Source organism: Ascidia mentula, chromosome 2, assembly GCF_947561715.1.
Source record: "Ascidia mentula chromosome 2, kaAscMent1.1, whole genome shotgun sequence".
NCBI classification, from domain to species: domain Eukaryota; kingdom Metazoa; phylum Chordata; class Ascidiacea; order Phlebobranchia; family Ascidiidae; genus Ascidia; species Ascidia mentula.
Window position 1 is genome coordinate 1,426,900 of NC_138567.1, and position 13,483 is coordinate 1,440,382.

The following is a 13,483-nucleotide window of genomic DNA, read 5'->3' on the forward strand; positions in this document are numbered from 1 at the left end:
TCATTAGAATTAGACGTATTCAGTCAACAATACTTGCATGTTCTCCTCACGCAATGAAACAATCGCTGTTTTTTCTTTAAATAAACAAAAAAATACTTTTATGCTGTGTTACTAGAATAATCTTGATCAGATTTTTCCAACTCTCTATGCACGAATCCTTCGTTTGAACATTTGACCTTGAAGCTTTCGCGAAATCATTCAGCAAATCTGAGAATTGCACCAGGCTTGAAACCAGACGACCTGGCGTTTTGTTTTGATAAATCTACGCGTTCGGCACAATCTCAACACAGGGCTCTCGCCATTACGGGATGACGTATGTTATATAGGGGAGTTGGAACGCAGCGTCATCGTGAAGTTTCGATTCCTTACGGATTTTATCACATGATGAAAAGTACTGGAATTGTCTGAAGAAAATTGCTAGAGAAAATTTTACAAGAACATTTCCGTAAACCAATGCTGTTGATCAGCCAAGTGCGCCCACTCTAGTGCTTGTCACACATACTGGCGAGCAACGTTTTGCCCACTTATCACATATGGAAATGGCAGCAACATTTGCTTTTTCATGGGTAACAAAAAAGGAACGAGATAACAGTCCATAAACAACTCAACAACAACGAACCAAAAAGCTCTGCATTTAAATTAGAAACAAAACAACAGGTATCTTTTGTTACAACGTCGGTAAACTACTTGATGAGTCCCATTGACACAATAACCACTCAGACACGCCAGTTAATGTGGGCAATCAACAAGTCTAAACACTGGATTTCGAGTTTCTTGCAAACTTCCTGTTAGCGCAAAAGAACACGAAAGGGCAAAGGATAGACTTCTTCCACTCCTTATACTTTAATCTGCACCGCAAACTTTTTTCAGAACACGCCGTCAGCAAAGTTTGCGGTGTTGGAACCACGACAGACTTGCAGAGTCTCGTGTAAAACGTCTATTTGCTTTCCTGTTTGTCTCAAAACTGTCGTAGATGTGAAATATAAAAATGTTGGAAACGAAATCTTCGAATCATAAATTTATATTCTTTTCCACCATTGATCGAAATGTCCTCCACTAATATTTTATTCACACATAATCAGTATTACATCGCACAAAATAGGAAACTGTTTTTCTGTTAAATTTCAATTTTCTCTTCATTCTTTCACAGCATTTTTCGCGGGCTGGCCGAGTGACGTCATTTAACTTTAAACAACTGCGTGTTTAGAGATCACGTGATACTGTGCGTCACAAAACCCAGGTGGCGAGACTTCATCAACTTTAAGCTGGTTTCCTTACCATCGATAAATCAACAACAACCGGAATTATTTGTTCCATTTTATTACATCTGTACAGCAGAAAAGTTACGAAAAAGGCAGGAATATGAATTTCTGCGGAGGGCGGTTAAGAAAACGAGACTCGATACCAAAACAATATCGAATTTCAACACCTGATAAAAAGTGACGAAAACTGGCACTTTAACCTTTGGTCGTGTCCACAATCTGCCTCACAGAGCACCGGGTAATGGTCGACAAAACTCGGTACAAAAATTTCCACAATAACAGGGCGGGATTTTCAACCAAGTAATAAAAGTTACTTTAAAATCTTGTTAAAAACAGGCTTTAAAAAGTACCCCGACGGGACATGATATGTTACAAAAACTACTGGCGAAACATCTGAGGGAGCTTCGGCACTTCAGACATATTCTTGTCCAGTTCCAGCTGACTTGGGTGGCCTGTAAACGTAGCTTCTTGGTCCGTCTTCGTAAGATTCTCCGCCACAACCGGAGCATATTCCCAGCAAGCCAGCGATAACCATGAACGCTCCTCCGACCCAACCGATGAACAGCGCCTCTCCGAAGATAAATCTGTTGGATCAGAAACTTTTTTTACAAAAAATACCGGCAATAGAATCCACATTTCGGTTAAAACTTTATTTTTAGTTTATGCCCATTAGTATAAGGCAATTTTGATTTTAGTTGGGAATTCAGTACAGTTTTTAAATTAATTTGGCCATGTTGTTGCGCATGTCGTTGTAAGTCAATAAACAACATTAGCTATAAATATTCTTAAAATAGGAAAGCCAATAGGATCTTGTTAAAACTGTATCTTCTACAGTTTCTGGTGTCCATTAGTAAAAGGCAATAAGTTGCATTCACTCTAACTCAGGCATTCAGTGCAGTTTTTAATAGCCGTAACTTATGAAGGTTAGTTTAGCAATGTTGTTACCCATATGCCTCTGTATGTCAATAAACAACTTTTCGTAGTCGTTCTTGTGATAATTAAATAGACAACATGGGTGACCTCAAGATTATAGAGATAACATGAGTGTCAGAATATCAACATCCGTTTCCAACTCTCCCAAGGTTCAACCGCAACAAACCTGTTAAGTGATGTGTTTCCGACCAATCTCTGCTGTGTTGCGAACTCGTGTTGGATTCTGATGTCATTGGCGTACCAGGATACTGCAGCCACAATAAGAAGCCCGGAGAGGAAAGCAAGACATCCCCCAACCAGACGGATGCGTCTCTGGATAAGAAAAGTAATGTTTAGATGTTGGGAGGAGTTTTAGAAGCGCTGCTTTTCTCTTACGAGAGCATAGTTTTAATGCTATTGGTTGATACCAATTATGGTTAACCGCGTGGAAATGGGAACTGCTGAACATACTAACAAAGGATATGACTTCTTTAATTAAACAGTTGTATTTTGAAAACAACAGCAATTAGAGGTTATAATGCAATAAGAGGGAAATATATGTTTTGAAATGGATTTAATCAAGCACTCGGCAGCAAACATAAGAACTCGGGCAGTGGATTAGTAAAGTAGGTTATCACATAATACCTTGGTGCTCTTGTCGTCACTGCCGCAAGGAACGGAGTCCATACCAACGATCATGCAAGCAATGGCGAACATTCCGAATACAATCGAAGTGATAGCGAAACCACGAGCTAAAAACAATATAAATTGTTTGTAGAACACTCCCATTGTTTCGAACAATGCCTCGATCGATAAGCATTGAAACAACAAACGGCAATAAAGCACAATTCCCGAACGACAGCTGTTGATTGTAGGAACAATGTATAATATGGGTGTACAATTGCATTTGTCACAAAGCCGCGGAAAATCTTGCTTTTTGGCAGTTATTTGTTTAAAAGCTTCAACAATCGGTCGCACAATCAAATAACGTTGAAAAAGGCTCGCAACACCCAAACGTTTTATCACGTTAAAGCTAAGTTGTAAAAAACATGATTAATATTTCTACCTGCTTGGAGTTCTGAGGGCAAACCGAGAAAGAATCTGTTGAAATCGTCACAATCCCAATTACCGGTTTGGAAGGTTTGACATTTTATCCACAACCCCTCGTGCTGCAAATACATGAGGAATTAGTCAGACATCCATCTCATATCAAACAAATCTTTAGGCTTTATGGGTGGAAAAAGATTCCAAAAGATGCCACTTTAAAACCAAGCAAATGGCGTCAAGTGAATCGCTATTTGTCATTCTGTAATAACATAGAACGTCATCACTATGACAGAGATGTCGTAATTTATAATTACTTTTCTCCCAAAAGAAAAGTGATTTCATCCAGAAGAGTGGGCGTCGACGGGTTTTGAATTTATTCCCTTATCTTACTTTGTTCAAAAAAACACAGATAAAAATTAATGAAATGAACTTACACGAACGATGCTGTCTCTGATCGTATCTTCAGGGTCATTCTTTTTCCAGTAGGGTACAGCAGCACACGCTATCGACATGATAGTTCCAATACTCATGAACACAATAGTGGCAATCTCGGCTCCTGATCCAGCCATTTTGTTGAGTTACTTCAGTAAAATTTACAAATCAAACCAAAATTAAGTAAAATCTATCAAAAAAGAAAATTGATATCATATAATCTCTTTATCAAATATGGAAGCAATTCGTGATAAACATACTACGTAAGTGATTCGGTACCAAAAGTACAAGCAGTTTTTGAGGTATGAGGTATTAAAACTTTCGAACACTTCAATATATATTAGTTGTCAAAAATATGAGGAACAGAATGTGTTTGTTCCAAAGGAACTGAAAGTAAAAACAATTCAATTACTGCCCGCGCACAACACCACGAATCCCACCACCTCCCGTTGCTTTGTTGCGCAACAAGCGGCCTTGTGACGTAACAGCGCAGCTTGGGCGTAGTGGGAAAGATGGCGGACAGATTTTGAAGCCGCAAGAAAAGGCGCGCTTCGCTTTCGATAATGACGTTATGTGGATGCGATTTGAATTTAAACGCAACTTTAAAATGCATATTATTTTAATTTAACGTTTTCAAATATCGTATAAGGTTGGCATTCTTAAAAATAAGATTTGATAAAACAAATCAAATGTGATGCATCTGTTGATCGTTTTTTTCGTCTGTTTTCAAATATTTTGACCTTTCATCGAATTTCCTACATTTATATAAATCCAACCTCTCTAAATAATTACGCTTTTTGTAAGTTTTTTTTCTTTGTTAAATTCGTCCGACATTTCTTATTTCCGCGTACAAAATATCACACAGCTTTTACTGTCACGTACATAATTAAAACGAAACAACTTCAAAGCCGCCATCGCTTGCAAAAAACAACTAGTCACGTAGTCAGCACTACAAGACTTCTCACTAACCGACTGACTGCACACAGCAAGCGGACAGAGAGGTTGACCCGAAGATTGGACATCAGAGCTATTTCAAAGCCCCCAGGCTACAACCAACAAGTGCCGAATAAAATTACTCAATCAATCTCAACAAAACCACGTTGCCCACAAATGAAAAAAGGGGAATTGTCCTGGCCTTGTTATACTTAATGACAAGATTCCTCAACACATTCCTGCATTTAATAATACTTTCTGACCTTTTTCTTGATATCACAAGGTCAAAATATTTTAATGTTTGCAACAAAGTCTTTTAAAAGGTTGCTTTTAAAATAAAAAAACAACTACTTTTGATTCAACTTATGAACAACGTGGGTATTACACATTATCAAATGAGTTTTGAAATTGATGAAACATACACTAATCGTTTACCAATTCACTGACCCTAAAAACACAAGTCGGGTTTGGCGTACAACTTATTACGAAGTTGGCTTGTAAATACGTCATAAAACAGTGACGTAATCGGATCGATACGTCGTAAAATACAAATGTTTGAATACTTGTTCTTAAACTTGCAGTGTTAAGATAATAAACTTATATTGTCCCGCTATTAAAACGCATTAAGATATAAATGACGAGGCGTTCGTGTTACCCACAGTAGTTATTCAAACGGTTCGGAGTCCACGTATTAATTAAACCAAATGCGCCAATTTAAAAGGTATGTTGGTAAAAAATTACTAGTTCGCAAGTTTGTCCTTAATTGGATGAAACTGAACGTAACAAAGGCAAAATATCTGTTTTCTATAAACGTTAAAATTTGCGCAGATTTACTGTACATTAAAATTTATTCTAAAAAAGTAGTCCAGTATCGTTACAAATGCTTGCATTTCCCCAAACCATCTGTAAAACAATGAGTTACGATTTTCCACAGCAAAATAAAAATTAATTTTGATATATTTGAAATAAACTACGACTAAACGTACTTTAATTAATCGACATATCATAGACGATCTAATCCGCTACCACAACCCATTGCATTTAGCAACTAACAATAAAACCAAAACGCTCGACCTTCACAAGCAAGAAAAAGGGCACGGTTGCGTTTGCGTTGCCACTTTTGCCACACAAAACACACCCGCAGTGGTGAATTGAAACCTTCCCATAAGCGGGCAATTTGCCCGTCAGCAACAACCGATTCAACCAAACTCCCAACTCTCCACATCCGCCAACGTTGAATAAAACGCTCCAGTTCCAACCGCTCAACGCTCGAACCTGCTTATAGTTTTCTTTGCAACTACTCCTCCGCGCTTTCTGTAATGACATCACGGCGCGAGGTTGAATCAACGAGGTGCAAAACCAACAGGTGCTGGTGGCATCGCGCGAGGTTCGACCCGAAGAGTTATAAAGGAATGTTATCACAATCCCCGACGAGCAAATAAGCCGCGATAGCCTCCGGGCTAGTTGTGGCTCTCAAAGTGCCAGAATAATAATGGCTTGCTGGTAAGTCGACTCCCGCGTTTCGTTCTTGACAACATAGCGCGTTCAATCGCCCGCTATTATTCGGTTAATTGGCGTGTTCAACGTTCTTCTGCGAAATCCACGTCGTTTTGCGATGACGATTGTTGAAGAACAACAATAATTGTTCTTGTTCGACAATCAAATAACCACAAACTTTACGCTTTATTACAACTAAATAAAAAACTTACATTTACTCCTCACTGAACCAAATCGTAACGTATTTGATTTTTTAACAATAATTCCAAGTAGGAAAAATAGAACATTCCCTTTTAGCTGAAAGGTAAATAAACCTGGGGTTGTTATTTTTTATAAATTTTTTTTTGAAAAACTGAATTTAGAGAAATTACTTCTGAAGAAATTAAAAATAAACGTTGGATCAACACTTTGACAAAACCATGATCTCGAAACGCGTTTGTGGCGATTATGTTCAAGTAGGCTGAGATTCTTCTTTCCTCTGTGCGATGTTATATCACAGGCTGCAAATCAGACTCCCTAACTATTTAAAATATCAAAGCAGGGCGTTATCAACACCATCTTCCTTTCTGTTCACAACATCAAATCCTTCTTAGTGCTGAAACAGACCAACGCTGGGCAAACGGTTAACTTGCGGCATTCCTATGGGATAACAACGACCTGGCACAACAGAAAACAATCTTGTTCTGTTTGGACCGGGATAACCTATACCAAGGCTAAATGCACAAACTTGCCTTTTTATTCTTCTCACATTGACAATTTGTTCTGGTAAATTTTACTTAACTATGCTTAGTTTTCCTAACGTTTTATTGAATCCACTAACTTTTATTGAGATTTTGCACGGATGGTTAAAAATACATTTTCAATTACTTTTTTTCAATTGCCCTCTCTTAACAACCTGCGAAAATCTTTTGTCTGCTCCAGTGCAAGGCGAACAATGACCGCAAAGCATAAAGAGTCAAACACAAAGCTAATCACTACTTTACACAACTCGAAATTGGAACAAAGAACGTTGAAAATAGGCCAACGACGTTTTATAGAAGGTCTTTATATCAAACTACGCTATGTCGGAGAGAAGTCACTTGATCTGGAACTAATGTAGTCGCGTTTCTTTTGAATATTTCAACGTCATATGAAAATTTCATGTGCTTTACCTCCGTATATGGTCAAGCACTTTAAAAGAGAAAAGTCCTTAATTTTGCAATCGGGATAATGACGTAATTCAGAAGATGATTTCACTTTCGCGATCCAAAGTCCTCAGGGCAGGTGAGTGTCGTGATTTTCCAGATGACCTTGACAATGAAATCATCTCTGGTCTCAGACACAAAAAAGAAACAGTAAACCAAGAAGTAACACAGTTATTGTGTATTTGGGTGTTTTAAGTATTCTTTATTGTGTTGGAAAACTGTATTCAAGACCAACTGAATTTAACTCCAATAAAAGAAAGATGTTTTGTAAAATGGTGCGCAAAAAAACTTGGTTATTTTCCAAAAACTATTTAGTTTTGTTTTGATGTTGAGTCTACTTCTGTTCTAATATTCCCTGACATAACTCAAACGAAGGAATGTTTGTACGAAAACCTTGACTTGTTCCTGATTCTGTGGATGGCTACGTTGAAATAATTTGAGATGATTACATTTGAATGATTCCAGTCACGTTTATGGAATTAATAATTAGGCACAAACGCGAGGTAAAAGGGAGGAAATCAAACAATGAACACATATCAGTTTGTTGCCGAACCAAATAATTATGCAGAACGTTTAACTTCGTATCAAGACGGCGTCATTCAACCGACCTACGTAGGAACGTTATCTCTGATCTCGTAAACCTATAATTTACATTGAATCGCGGAGGATTTAATTGTCAGCAGTTTTATGTCCATGCCCAAATAAGGACATGCCACTTAGTGCGGTCTGGTGCTGGACGCCAGACTTAATGTAGTTTAGAGAACAAACGGACTTACGTCATCGCAATTAAACTTCTTCAGCTGAAGGTGGAGGAAAAAATAAGTCGCACCATCATTTTGCCGAGCGTTGTAATAACATTCCAACCATGTTTCTGTTCCTCGCAATTGTGAGAAACGAGATAAACCAAAATCTTCAACTCCCAACACTTGCAGTAACAGGGGAGTTGTATTACTTTTAACCAACACGTAGGAGAATTAGTGTATATTACGTCATAGTGCTGACGTGAGATCACGTGGTTCCCTCCAGGCAATGGACAAATCATTCAACAACTGCGCGTTGTAATAGAAGACGAAGATTGTCGTGTGGTCGTGAGTTGGTTTCCTTTCAATCGAATCTAACCACCATCGATTTATTTCGCACACGATAATTAGAAAAGTAAGAAACTAAAACAAGTTGATCAAACATGTCTTTAATTCTATAAAGTTATATGGCTAATTGGACACAAAGAGTTACAGTTTGAAACTAACAAGTCGCACATAACACTGGTCTCTGCGCTCTACAGTACTTACAACTTATTTCGACTAGGGTTTTTACAAACAAAGGGGCACATCCAGTCATATGCGAGATTCTCGAGCGATAATGTTGAACGATATACAAATTTTAACCGTTTAAATCAAAACAAGTTCTAATACAACAACGAGGAGTTTATGTCTATTCCATCAACTGGTGTCCAAATCATCATTATTTTCAATACCTTTCGTAAAGTGGCCAACTCTAAAAATATGCCCGAACATTCCTCCACAGGTACGACGATAATGATTGGTTAAACTCCACGATAGTTAGGTGGCAATCGCATTTTTCAGTAATTTGACTGCGCTACTATGCAATTATGTAATTACACAATGTAATTCTACACGATTCGGTACACGGTACGCGAGCGTCTGACAGCAACGTCTAAAGTTTAGGCACAAAATCTTGCGTGTAAAGAGTTTTTGGTGTCTTTTACATTTCATGAATCGTGTTTCGGTTTAAACGAACACATGGTACGCACTGGTTGTCCCCCTTAAGTTTTGACAAAAAACAGAACTGGCCCTACGCACACTATACCTGCGTGTGTTGAACATTTTTTACGGGCCCTAATGCAATAAGTACATGACCTCCTAAACTGAACGCAAATTCTTCAACCAACAAACAACAGGTTTTTCTACATCTTACGCTCAAGGACAATTTGATTTTCTACTTACAATCACGCTTTTGATTGTTTATATTTCTAAACAGGTGTCTTTCGTTATTGTTTTGTGAATTTATTTCACGTAAAATTTCTGACATCGTAACAGAGCATTTTATGCATTAACTCAAGTTTGCAGGAACGTAACTGATTGGGAAAGCTTCCCTGTGCTTATTGTGAGTGGACAATGTTGAAACAGTTGTAATAACAAACATATCGGATTCATGATTTTACTTAACTCTTTATGGACCTCCAGCGGCAAAATATTGTTGACGTTCTGCTTGTCATGGAGTTCCAGTAAAATGGAGTATTTGTGAATTTCGATAACAGAACAACATTCGTTCTGTGCAGAATTATGTATAACTTATTAAAATCTAGTCAATGCACACCTGTCTTTATATAACTTGGTTTAGTTTCCATGGATGTGCCCGAAATGTGAACAATCCGAGAAATCATAACGCTTTGTTTGCGAATGACAAACTATTTAAGATAACAATCAGGCAATCATTAATTAGCATCAAATAACTTATCCAAACAAAACACATCAAGACTGCATGCAGCATTGTGTTCACATTTTGCAAAGAAAGCAATCAGCATGATTTCACCGGTATTGATATTCCTCGTTCTATTAGTTGTCGGTGAAACTCATGGAAATAATATCAACGAGATCGTTCGTTTGTCCACACGAAGCAAAGCAAGAAACGCTGACGTTGATTTTTCCATTAAGGTTGGGGACCCAGTGATATCAGAATGGGACAAAACGGATCCATGTCCAGAGAATTGTGTTTGCAACAACGAAGGATTTGTGAATTGTAGCAGGTATGTGTGAGTGAACACGCACGGTTGTCATAATCTTGCTCATGCAATTGTATATTCTTTCTTCCGTTATTAAGGTACATGTTTGTTACCAATGAAACTCTCAAATCTTATTTTTGTTGTAGGCCCAATAGAATTGTCGCGATTGCTACGTTATACAAGTATTCGCGGGCACTTGCCGAGTTTGTTTTTAGGCAAAAAGCAAGTGGTTTTAAATAAGATTTGGGACCAGGGCATATGGGGTCACGCAGGTTATACTGACATAAAAACGTTGTGGTAAAAATAACGATCGCGTTACACGTTAATGCATCAGTTTGTTTTGTGCTGGAAGTGACAACCGTGGTTTTTGTAAAATGATTTATGATGACACGCTAGGAAACGATTTCCGGTAAAGATTCATCGCGGGGAAATTCGAATTACTTTACACGACAACGCAGCAATATGACAAAACATTGAAACAGAAACAACATGCTATCTATAACATGGAAAATGCCACGCGTTATCATAGACACGTTTTTTCCCCAAACTAGCTTGTATAATGCAGAACAAACAGGACCTCCACACGTTAATGATCGGTCATTAGCAAGACACGTATTCCTTATCCATTAATTTGTTTCTTTTCATGCCGCAACGCTCCGGCATTTACAAAGTTATTATTACACCCGCGAGGTAAGGTGACGTCATTCATCGTTCGTTCTAGACTTCATCTGACAACGCTACCAAAACTCCCGATCCAAACAACGAATGTCGATTTATCGATAAACGATATCAGAAAACTGTCCGATGACGCGTTTGCTGGTTTGCCAAAACTCCAACAAGTCAGTTTGGACGAAAACAAACTCGACGACAAAAGTTTTGCGCAACACGTATGTTTGTTATTACCTACTTTTAAGCATGAAGTCAGAGTTTGAAAATTGTTCTCCTGGCACATAAGTTTCGAAAGTGTTTTATTAAAACCGACGTTTCGTTATCAAGGGATAACCCTGGGTAATTCTAACCGAATGGCAGACGAAACGTCGGTTTCAATAAACACTTTAGAAACTTAAGTGTCAGAAGAGCAATTTCCATTAATTACTATGCCTGGCAGCAAGAAAACAGCAGTATAGCCAGAGTTTGGTTCGTCCGCATTTTTTTAACGCACCGCGCGGGATTCGAACCCATGACACCCTGGCCACATTTGCACTCAAAGTTCTTTTTTTTACTTTTGTGTGATTTGTTATTGTTTTTGTCCATAATATATTGTATTTTAGGTTGGTATTTTAAAAGATTCAAAATGTTTTTATTTTATGTTTAATTATTGGTCTTTGTTTTCGTGCAGACTTTTAGATCAGCAAATGCTCTGACAATACTCTACCTTGGTTCAAACAATTTAACGAAGATTCCACGCAACCTACCAGAAAATATAACAAACCTAAATATTTACGGTTGTGGGGTAGGTCTGGTTAAATATTATTCGCTGAAAAATGTAGTTGTGAACTTAAAGAAACAACTTCGTAAGGACCAGCATGGCCCGTTGCAACTTTAAATTAAATAACAACATAATATTTCTTTCTTACCAAATACATACAACTATGTTGTTGTTGTAACACAAAATATTTGGCAGATTTCATTAATTGACTTCGGTTCCAGCTTCTATCCTAAGTTAAGTACTTTGAGTTTGAATCAAAATGCTCTTATATATCTGTATGTGGTTTTGGGAAATAACGCTCCTAATCTCACAAACCTTGATGTTTCATTCAACAATCTGAGTGATTCCTCAATTCTTCCAAGTACTTTTCAAGGTTGGAAAGTTTAATTGATCACCTATTTAAATGATATAAATTGATCAAAACATACCATATTTTAGACTTTTATTGAGCAGAAAATATGTGGTTCTTGAAGACTTGTAACAAAATAAGGTAAACAACTTAATATTAGACAACATGATCGTATATTTTATATGAATTCAAGGTTTAACAAAGCTGAAATATCTTAACCTCCGATTCAATCATCTGACCACTGTACCTAAGCTCATTCCCAACTCCCTTCAATATCTTGATCTTGTTGGTAATTCCATCACAATCCTCCACAGTCATGCATTTTCTCATCTTCCAAAGGTAAACATTTAACGAAAATTCTCAACTTTCAAAAATATAATTTTTTATTCATTTGTTTTAACTGATGAAAAACGTTAAATTTTCCTGCAAAAATGAAGTAAATCTTGAACAAAGTTTTGCTAAACAACAAAAAGTTACAATGCGTAGAAAATTAGGCAGAACAAAAAAGAGAAAAAAAATATTATTTAAATTTGCAACATTTTTGCACCTAATTCATTCAATTTGTAGTTACTTGATCTTTCCATGTGGCAAAGTCCTCTGACCACAATTGAAGATAATGCTTTTGAAGAATTAACACACCTTACCATGTTGGAACTAATGGATTGTAAAGTGACAAGCAACTTGACAAACCACACCCTTAATGGATTACAATCAGTTGAGGAGATTGATATGAGTTTGAGCAAAATCCCTCAAATGGCTATTGGAACTCTTGCTGGTTTGAACAAGTTGGAGGTAAAACAATTACTCCAAGAATAAACTTTTTAAACTGCAATAATTTAGTAAACAAAATAATATTTACCTGTTCTTCATGAGAGAAAAAGGCACAATTGTCTGAAATACTTGATGTTAAAAACATTGTCCAATTCAGTGATACACAGAAGTGCCCACAGCTTCAATACTTTTCCAAATAAACTCGTGTGTTTTTAGACCCTATGGTTGAATGACAACCCTTTCACATCTCTTCCTGAAGGAGTGTTTTCCTCATCGTTCATTCCCAAAATTTCTGTCATATATTTATGGGGAGACCAATGGAATTGTGATTGTAGTTTATCGTGGTTAAAAAAATACCAAGAAAACAGGTGATCACAAAATTTTGATTTTAGGTTTTATACAATGATATGTATAAAAAAAACCACAATTTAGGATAATAATCTGAAAATAATGCAAAAGAGTCCCATGTTTTTACATGACATTGCCAACTGTGAAGGCCCTGACTTTACCAAAACACATCTCATATTTACATCATTAAGTTCACTGGCATCACAGTGAACTGCCAACAAAAATATCATTAATCACAGCAAAAAAAAAAAATAATTAATATAATAAATTAATCATAAATGCCAAAAAAAAAATATCATTAATCACAGTTGAATGCCAATAAAACTAAAATCTTGAAAAAACTTGTGTGTTTGTATTTTACAAAATGAAAGCTTTCTTTTCAGTTCTATTATCCAGGATCCACATTTAATGAAATGCAAAACACCAGAACACCTGACAGGAAAGACATGGGACATAATAAAAGCTGATCAATTTGTGTGTTAAAATATTTAAAAACTGTTCAGAGATCTTTCTTTTTGTTCTTGGAATTCAATTTTGAATTGTATGTAAGAATTAAAACCTGCACAGAATTATACA

The 13,483-nt window shown here is 36.9% G+C and overlaps 2 protein-coding genes across 2 annotated transcripts; one reads left to right on the plus strand and one right to left on the minus strand.

Annotated features, from left to right (window-relative positions):
- Nucleotides 1-1,324: 1,324 nt before the first annotated feature.
- Nucleotides 1,325-3,838, minus strand: LOC145889517 (claudin-7-like). Its single transcript, XM_082980482.1, has 5 exons — nucleotides 3,656-3,838; nucleotides 3,241-3,343; nucleotides 2,820-2,926; nucleotides 2,362-2,507; nucleotides 1,325-1,846 (listed from the first exon to the last, which is right to left on the minus strand). Exons 1-5 carry the CDS (start codon nucleotides 3,788-3,790, stop codon nucleotides 1,675-1,677), a joined length of 663 nt encoding a protein of 220 aa, XP_082836608.1. The 5' UTR covers nucleotides 3,791-3,838; the 3' UTR covers nucleotides 1,325-1,674.
- A 5,972-nt stretch (nucleotides 3,839-9,810) lies between these two features.
- Nucleotides 9,811-13,390, plus strand: LOC145889072 (podocan-like). The gene is made up of 8 exons (XM_082979956.1): nucleotides 9,811-10,034; nucleotides 10,732-10,897; nucleotides 11,350-11,463; nucleotides 11,635-11,812; nucleotides 11,982-12,127; nucleotides 12,356-12,580; nucleotides 12,776-12,927; nucleotides 13,291-13,390. The coding sequence occupies exons 1-8, from the start codon at nucleotides 9,811-9,813 to the stop codon at nucleotides 13,388-13,390; spliced, it is 1,305 nt and encodes a 434-aa protein (XP_082836082.1).
- The last annotated feature ends 93 nt before the right edge of the window (nucleotides 13,391-13,483 follow it).

Coding starts and splice junctions, on each gene's coding strand:
- LOC145889517 (XM_082980482.1), bottom strand. CDS start 3,790: ATGGCTGGATCAGGAGCCGAGATTGCCACTATTGTGTTCATGAGTATT. Junction 3,344..3,655: donor TCAGAGACAGCATCGTTCGT/GTAAGTTCATTT, acceptor ATGTATTTGCAG/CACGAGGGGTTGTGGATAAA. Junction 2,927..3,240: donor GCCCTCAGAACTCCAAGCAG/GTAGAAATATTA, acceptor TATTGTTTTTAG/CTCGTGGTTTCGCTATCACT.
- LOC145889072 (XM_082979956.1), top strand. CDS start 9,811: ATGATTTCACCGGTATTGATATTCCTCGTTCTATTAGTTGTCGGTGAA. Junction 10,898..11,349: donor ACAAAAGTTTTGCGCAACAC/GTATGTTTGTTA, acceptor GTTTTCGTGCAG/ACTTTTAGATCAGCAAATGC. Junction 12,128..12,355: donor CATTTTCTCATCTTCCAAAG/GTAAACATTTAA, acceptor TTCAATTTGTAG/TTACTTGATCTTTCCATGTG.